An 8,353-nucleotide genomic window follows, 5' to 3' on the forward strand; every position below is an offset into this window, starting at 1 on the left:
CGCCGGGAACGAAGGCAGGACCCCCTCCTGCCTGCCCTGCCCAGAATGCCACATCTCCAAACCCACTGAGAGGTGTGAAAAGCCCCGGAAAAACCCCACCAGGGCCAAGCGTGGCAGCAGGCATGGAGATGCTCGTCCCTCCCACCAGCTCCATGGTGGCACGGGACCCTCCCAGCCATCCCACCCGGCAGGTCCCCTCCAGCCATGGGACATCAGGACACGAGCACCCACCCATCAGCCCCGACCCCACAGGGAGATGCACAAACCTGCCGACCCCCTCGGGTCTCCTCTGCCGTGACTCAAACCAGCCAAGGTGCTTTTAGCACCTGAACATCCCACCCTGAATTTTCAAGCCAAATCCCACGAGGCTTCACCCGCATCATGGGCTTGCGCAAGGGTCGTAGCGGGTGGGGTGACACGAGGTGACATCGTGCCTTCCCCGGGTGTCTCTGAGCAGGGCAAGGGGGAGAAGACGGGAAAAAACGTTACCCAGGGCCAGAGCAAAGGACTCGGGGAGGCTCCACTAGCGCAGAGGAAAAGGCAAACAGAAATAAAGCCAGAAAAGCAGGTCCTGCTCTGCGTGGTAGCATGGGGACAGCAGCGGGACGGGGAGTCAGGGGAGCTGCCGCAGGGGACACATCCAGCAGGACGGGGGCGACCTCCTGGGGCCCCTTCAGCCCCATTTTTATGGCCTGTTTTGGACAAGGACAGCAAAAACACCTTCCCTTCTCTTTGAAGCCCTCCTGGGCTCCACTCAAGGCAGGGGGGGCTGCATGGTGCCTCATTAGTGAAGCAAGAGGCAGCTACGGCGGGTGCTCGCAGGGAAAAAAATGGGCAAATTTAGGGCAGATTTAAGTTTTAAATGCAGCAAGTGCATTGCCCCCATCACCTCCGGCCACGCCAGCAGCCCACAGCTATCAGTGCTGGCCACCGGTGGCCGCAGCCGAGGCCAGGGCAAGTGCCGAGCTCAGTGCTGGGCACACGGCTCTTCTCCGGGCAATGTCCCCAAAAGGTGCTGGTTGCATCACCGGTGCAGAGCTGGCAACCGCCAGCACGTCCCGTCCCCTCCTCGCAGGGCTGCAAAAGCAAACGGCCGAGCAAGCGTGTCCGTCTGTCCAGGGCTTCACTTGCTCCTCGCTTTCGGGCAGCCATGGCCGGGATCGCTGCCGTCCTCAGCCTCACGTCGCTGCTGCCCACGGCTGCCTTCCCCTGCGGAGCCCCACGCCTGCAGCACCCGGACAACGCCACGGCATCGAAGGTAGGAGAGACCCAAGCTGCCGGGGGGCTGCCCCACTCCTGCAACGAGTTTGCGGGTGCTCTGATAAGCCTCACTGTCCCCTGGGAAAGAGGGAAACCCTCCCTTTCCCCCTGGCACATCTGCCAAGGCACCATCTGCAACAAACGGGAAACACTTGCTTTCCAAAACACCTCATATTACCCAGTTTTCTTGTGGTCTTCCACCAAGAAGGTGACCTTAAAACAAGGGGGGCTGGCTGGGTATTTTTTGGTGCAATTCCCCCAGGGAAGCACGGGGCTGTCCTGGCCCTGCTGCACTGCGCAGGAGCACGGGAGCCAACACTGGCACCGTTTCCCAATCCCCACATTCAGCTATTTTTTTTCCCCCATACATTTGCACAGGTTTCATTTTCTTGCTGCCAGTACGGTGCAAGAGGGAGAACTAGCAGAGGCCTGAGGTCAAAAATAACAATTTTGCCACGGGGAGGCTAGAAATCTCTCCCCCAAACCTCCCCCTGCAAACCCAAAAGCTCTCACCGCCCTGTCTCTCTCTCCCCACAGCTGCTGGGGATGTGGCTGTACGTGGCCGGGGCTGCCCAGTTCCCCCAGCACCTCCTGGAGATGCTGCTCATCGACCACGGCCACCTCCACGTGGAGCCTCACACCGGCGAGCAGGAGCTGCTCATTACCCAGCGCGTGGCCGTGTAAGATGCAGCCCTCGGGTCTCTCTGCCCCAACCCATCTCCTCCCACGTGCTGCAGCCCCCAAAGCCATTTCAACACAAGATATGAGCATGATTTCAGACTGGTTTTCCCAAGGAGAGAGCCTCTCCCAGCTGCTCCGTGCATGCTCTCCCATCCCCTCTCTTCCTCACCCCTTCTTTTATTTATTTCAACAGCCCCCATGTTTAGGCAAATCTTGCAAGGCGCAGAGGTCTTGCGGGCAGCAAGCCCTGCAGGTGTGGATGCTGCAGGACGCAGGCAAGGAGAAGACCTCTCCAGAGGAGAAGACCTCTCCAGAGGTCCTTGCACCACGGCTGCTAACTCTGCTGGGCACCAAAAGCTGTTTTTCCCCCCACCAGGGTCAGACTTTAAGGAGATGAATTCTTCTGTGCCAACACAGGCAGCTCTTTGCAGTTTGGGTTATTTTGGGGTGGAAAACATCTCGCTACCAAGGAGCCGGGGCAAAGGCAATGCAGAGACCACAAGCTGCAGGTGGAGGTCAGACCAAAGGAACAGGAGAAATGGCTTAGTTTTAACAGTGAGAGCAATTAACCCTGGGGAGGAGTGGGCAGGTGCCCTGTGCCAGGGCTTTGCTGGTCCTTTCCAGCCCACGGCAGGGGTCTCTGCTCCCCTTTCCTGCATTACCCCTTCCCCTCTCTTTCTCCAGGGGGGACCAATGTCTCACCAACAACTCCACCTACTTCGAAATCACTGCTGGTAACACCACACTGGTGAAGCAAGGTAAGCAGCACCAGCGGGTACAGCCATCGAGGTTATCACCCAGTCCTTTTTTTGGACAGGCTGAGACATGGAAATGGCCCGTGTCCATGTTTTACATCATCTGATGCATTTTATTCCCGGGTCACTTTGTCTGTTTGAAGCCTCAGGGGACTCCCCAGGGCCAGGGGCACCTTGGGCCAGCCCCGCTCCTGGGGCACCCCGGGGATTGTGGCCCCGCCATCAAGCCACACTAAACCCTACAAAGAAATGCCGTGCTGGGAGCAAGGAGCAAACCTGCTCCCATCCCCATAGGAGAAGACCACTTCTTTTGTAAAGTTATTTCACAATCCCTCAGGGAAAGGAGGGGAACATTCATGGCAGGTTTCAGCAAATTAATGAAGCCTTGCATTCTGAATTGTTTCCTCCTCACTGAGGAAACAGGGTGAGCCACTTGGGGTGGGAATTGCAAACCCCTGAGATGCAGTTTGCACTGACTCAGCCACAACAGCATTACTGCAAGCAAGGAACAGTTTCTCTCCATTTTTGCAGCCCCCTCAAGCTGCGAGGTCAAGCACTCAGGGCCAGGCAGACCCCCTCATACCCCAAGCACCAGCGAGCCAGACCATCCAGCACGTTGCAACAGCAGGACAGGAGCTGGGTGACTTCAGCTCCTTCACACCTCAGGCCCACATTTAAGAAACACAATTCAAATAAACCAGGAGCCAAACAACTTACCTCACGTCAGGACATTTGTCCTCACTTGCTGCTAAGGTCTGGATCCCAGGTGCTACTGGCATTGCGCGCACCTGGGCTGCAGTTTATCCCTGCTGCAGCACTGAAAAATCTGAATATTGTGGCTCTTCCCAACCTGATTCTGTTCTCTCGAAGCCAAGACCCAGCAAACTGTGGGGATGCTGATGAACCTCAGCTCTGAAGACATTTTACTTATCCAGTACCAACTGCAGATGGAAAGAACATATTTGGGACTGTATCTCTACGGTATGCAAACTCCATCCTAAAGGAACTTCAAGCTAGCATGGGACACCAAAACACGCACATATAATTATCAGCTAAAACCGTGCAGCAACTTGGTTTTGCCAACAGTCAGTGATTTTGTGAGACTGCTGCTCCAGTGGTCACGGGAGTATTTACAAACCCCATTTAAACCTAAATCTTTTGGCAGAGTAGGAAGAGCAAGTTAAAGACAAAACCCACTTACACCATAAATATTCAAAGAACAGGAAGCAAATACAATTCAGCATCGATACCATTCTAAAATCTCCATATTTTCAAGCAACCGTGATTTTTTGGCACTTGCCTCCCAGGGCAGAGCACATGGCTTTGCAGTACCAGCACAGGCAAAGCTGATCAGATCTTACCTACAACCCCATAAAGCAGCATTTTAGACCTTGATGAGGCTTCCTGTTGCCCTTCCAAGCTGCAAAGCAGTTGTTTAAGAGAGTTCAAAGACACATATAGAAAACCGCCTCCATAATTAACCTTGGTTCCTCCTGATGCCCCAGGAGCATCAGACTATCCTGTAACCCCTTAGAGCAGACAGGACCAGAGCTGACTGAGGAGAGGGTTAAAAAAGGCAATGCCTGAGGTTGGTTTTGTTCAGGTATATTCACCATGGGGGTGAGAGACCCCGGCAGAGACCACGTCAACAGCAAGCCTTGGTGGGAGCACAGGGAAGGGAGGCAGCAAGGGCAGGGCATGAAGGCCACCGGTCCATATTTAACGCCTGGCAAATGCTTCTCCTTTTCCAGCCCGAAACCTGAGCGTAAGCACAGCCCACTGGGAAGAGTTCGAGCGTCACGCCAAGTGCCTGGGGGTGAGCAAAGAGGAGATCGTGTACGCGCCGTGGAAAACGGTACGTGGCTGCTCGTGGGTGGGCAAGGGTCAGCAGAGCCGCTGCAGCCCCCACCCCTGGCAAGGGTACCAAGACCCTGGGCTGTAGGTCCAGCCGCCAAACAGGGGTCTTGGAGAGACATTTTCAAGTTGGTGGAAATGATTTACGGGACTAAGTAAAGGCAGGATTGCTTCGACAGCGACGGTGGTTTAAAATAACACACCCCCCCAGATACACAACTCCCCAAAGCAAATATCTGCACCCGAGCATCTCCAGTGGGAAACCTGGTAACTGCCTGCCTCCCCCTGCTAGGGGGGAGATAGCTAAAGCATGGGATTTTTGCCCTGAAATTCCTCATTTTGCATCTCCCGGCAGAGGCCAGCTGCCTCCAGGAGCTGCAGCAAGGGGCAGGAGGGGCTGATGCCCCTGGGGCATGGCACAGCACAGCCCTGCTTCATCCAAAGCTGCAACCATTTAAACCCCTAAAAACCTTGGGTTGCTCTCAGATTGGGATTTGCTTTTCTGGCACTCGGAGGTGCTGTGTGATGAGTGGTTTTGTAGCCCAGCTGTCTGTAAGTGGGGTTCAGGAAGATTGCACAAGCCAGTCGTCCTCCCACCCCAGCACCGGGGTGTCCAGCACAGTGGCTCCTTTTGGGCTGGGAGCTGGCCCTGATCTCCCAGCCCCACGGGACATCAGGAAAGAGGCAACACCAGCCACTCCCACAAAATCAGACTTTTTCCTTTAGTTTTTCCATCAAAAAATTAACCAGACCCAGCCCTAGCCCTAACCTCTGCCACCTGATTTAGGACATTTTATCCTGCAAATGACCCCAGTCCCCAAGCCAGCTTGAGGGGCTCCCTTTTGCAAACTGGGGGGTGAAAAAATATCTTACCTTTTCCTGTCCCGTTCTGTCTATCCATTTCTGTCCTCACCATTTGCTCACCCACAGCAGGAGATTCTCAGCTTCCAGCAGTGCCCAAAACCCCACTCTGAGCTGCCAGACTGGACCCAACACAACCCCTGACAGCCCCCAGCCTCAAGATACTACTTTTAGAGCTGTCCCCGACAGGTTCGGGGGAACTGGGGACAGGAACGTAGGCACAGGTTGAAACCCTGTGGTGGGGCAGGGGCAGGTCTCCTCTCCCCATTAGGCAACAGGCAGCACCTGGGAGGCAGGGCCCAGCCCCCCCACATTAACAGCTGGATCACATTTAAATTTGGGCAAGACAAATTACATTTAGAGAAAAGCAAGAGTGGAATCAGCTAGAACCATTTGTCCTTACAAGCCTTGGTGTGATCACAGTTAGCAGAGCAGGGCTTTGTGCCCACCTGAGAGGCAGGACACTGCATCTGAGGAGTAAAATGAAACCAGTTAAACAAATGCAGAAAAGATTTTAGGGACCTTTATCATCTGGCTGACAGAGATGGATGTGAAGAGAACACCAGAGCAGAGACTCACGTACCCCTGTGTCAGCCTGAGGCATTAGCAGGACTCAAACCACGCTAATTCTGAGTGCCTGGCTAGCATAGGGCTTTTACTTATTTCTCAAAGTTTGAATCCCCCTTTCCTTCAGAGCATACTTACTGACCCTCCCAGCATAGTACAGCTTTGCCCCAGAAACCTGGTTTCCTCTTTATAGCACAGGTGTGGAAAATGGCAGCAGCTCAGCACCCAGGCAAGCAGTGTCTGTGATTGGGGCAGCATGGGGAAGCCTGTAGCTTCTCTAGGCCCTCCTAGACTTATAATCAGATAAAAAGGAAAAGAAAAATACTTCTTTCTTCAGTAAATTCTCTCCTGCTGGTGCACTGGCTGTTTCACTTATGCCCTTGCTGTTGTTTTGGAAGGAGCTTTGTCAAACGAAAGAAATCAAAAAAGGAAACAGCCCATGCACGGAGCCCACGGCTGCGGTCACAGCATCACCTCCTCTGGGTACCCGCCAGCCTGGGAGCACGGGTAACTGATGCCACATTAGGCAATAAATGTTTTCTTCAAATCTGATGCATTTTGTTGCTGAGATGTTGGAGAGCAGGGGTTCTGAAGAGATCAGAAGCGGGGCTTGCGAAAAGAAATTGAACACCCAAGTCAGCTTGTGTGTCATTCAACTAGGAGTTGGGAAAAGTCAACCTTAAGCAATTGGGGATGCAAGACAAGGTGACACATGGAAGTTTTTTCAACGCTGTCTCAGTCCACTCAGCGTCACACCCAAGCTCACAAGAGAGCTCTACTAAAAAAGCAGTACTTAAATGAAGCAGTAATACAGGCTAACCAGAAGAGGGCAATCATTAACTATTTTAAATGAGCATGCGAAGCATTTGATGAGTAACTGGAGTATCTAGAGGGCTAGAAACTTAACTTTAAAGTGTACAGTCTGAGAGGAAGAGGGTGCTTAGCTAGAAGCAACCACCCAATTCTCTTGACAGCAGCTTGACTAGCAGAAGTAGCCCAGCTGGGGCCAACATTCCTGCCTAAACCCTTTGGACTGGGTGAGAGCTCCCCCAATAATGTTCATCCACAGCAAGGTTTGCAACATAGGGTGATGACGCTGACAAATTATCCTCCTGCCAGAGAGGGAGGGGATGCTAACCCAACCCAGGCTGGATTTTTACTTCTCCAGAGAAAAAGGTCATGTGTCCTCATTTCCCAATAAGCTAGGCACCCTGGAGGCGAGAAGGTTCAAGTGCCAAGATTCACATTGCTTTCCATGCCTCTGGTACACCCCTGCACTCGTCAGGCACCTCACGCATCCCTTATCACACCCCCAGCCCCAAAGAGGAGGAAAGCACTGTCACTCTGCATTTGTGAAAGCGGGGGGAGTTTAAAAAGAGGCTGCTTTTGTTGCGTGTCTGGAGAATAAGTCAGTCTCAGCTCTAACCTAGTAATTAAGCACTGAAAATATCTCTCTTCCTTAAAAAGGAAGAAGAGCTGGAGGGAACGCAGCAAAGAGGAGAGCCCTGCTCCTCCCTCTGCAGCACCAGGGTGCCCTGTCCCTGTACAGCAGCGTTTACTGGGCAGCGTTTCAGTGTCGAGCCTTTGGCCTGATTCCTGTAGCAAAAATGAGTTTTGCAAGGTCAAGTACAGCCAATTCCCTCCTGGTCTCAGGGCACAGGTAGTTGGCCAGCCCTTGCTTCAGACACATCTTTATCGGCTTGTGACACAAAACATAACCCCCCAGCTCGAGGAGCGAGACAGTTAAAGGGTAGGAGAGGGCAGCGGTGCGAGAGGGGATGCTGCCAGCAGCCTTCAGCGCTGCAGTCCAAGAGTGCATCGATAAGCATCTCAGCTGACCGAAGCTGACACCGCTGGAAAGCACTGGCTCAGATTACAAGGACCCAGACTTCATGAGTAGATTCACAGCTGAATAAAAGCCTTGAATTACAGTCAGACGCATAACGAACCAACAAACCCAGTCTGGCCCCCACGGCAAGTTTTGTTAACCGAATCAGAGGCCACCTGCACTACCAGCTATGGTTCCTGAATGACCTTCAAGGATAGCTCCTGGTTGGGTTTTTATTTGTTTAAGAAAAAATTGTACAAAGCCTTTCTTTTGAAAACCCTGTAAGCCAGGTTCCTTTGAGGGCATAATTGGACTGCAGAGTTTCCAGCTTCTCTGGGAAACTCACTTCTCTGAACAGAGAGGTTTAGATACTGCATGGATGAGCAAAGTCCAGCAACACTTGAGGCAGGTTAACAGCATCTGAACATCCCTGACTCATCACCACCATCATTAGCTTTGATCTCAGGTTTGCTGGTTTTGCCTTTAAGAATTCTGTTCTCCCAGGTCCTCATAGGGAGGATCCTTGCCGGTGTCAGCATCCTTGGTG

At 53.0% G+C, this 8,353-nt stretch overlaps 1 protein-coding gene across 1 annotated transcript; it reads left to right on the top strand.

Annotated features, from left to right (window-relative positions):
* The first annotated feature begins 635 nt into the window (after positions 1-635).
* Positions 636-6,530, top strand: LOC104325706 (alpha-1-acid glycoprotein-like). Its single transcript, XM_069770894.1, has 6 exons — positions 636-1,258; positions 1,798-1,940; positions 2,626-2,699; positions 3,567-3,677; positions 4,448-4,551; positions 6,377-6,530. Exons 1-6 carry the CDS (start codon positions 863-865, stop codon positions 6,491-6,493), a joined length of 945 nt encoding a protein of 314 aa, XP_069626995.1. The 5' UTR covers positions 636-862; the 3' UTR covers positions 6,494-6,530.
* Positions 6,531-8,353: the final 1,823 nt, after the last annotated feature.

This window comes from Haliaeetus albicilla, chromosome 26, assembly GCF_947461875.1.
Source record: "Haliaeetus albicilla chromosome 26, bHalAlb1.1, whole genome shotgun sequence".
In the NCBI taxonomy this organism is placed as follows: domain Eukaryota; kingdom Metazoa; phylum Chordata; class Aves; order Accipitriformes; family Accipitridae; genus Haliaeetus; species Haliaeetus albicilla.

What these genes read in the sequence shown, in the direction of transcription:
- LOC104325706 (XM_069770894.1), top strand. Translation starts at nt 863, where the DNA reads ATGCAGCAAGTGCATTGCCCCCATCACCTCCGGCCACGCCAGCAGCCC. An exon ending in ACAACGCCACGGCATCGAAG is followed by an intron (nt 1,259 to 1,797) that starts GTAGGAGAGACC and finishes CTCTCCCCACAG; the next exon opens with CTGCTGGGGATGTGGCTGTA. An exon ending in TTTGGGACTGTATCTCTACG is followed by an intron (nt 3,678 to 4,447) that starts GTATGCAAACTC and finishes CTCCTTTTCCAG; the next exon opens with CCCGAAACCTGAGCGTAAGC.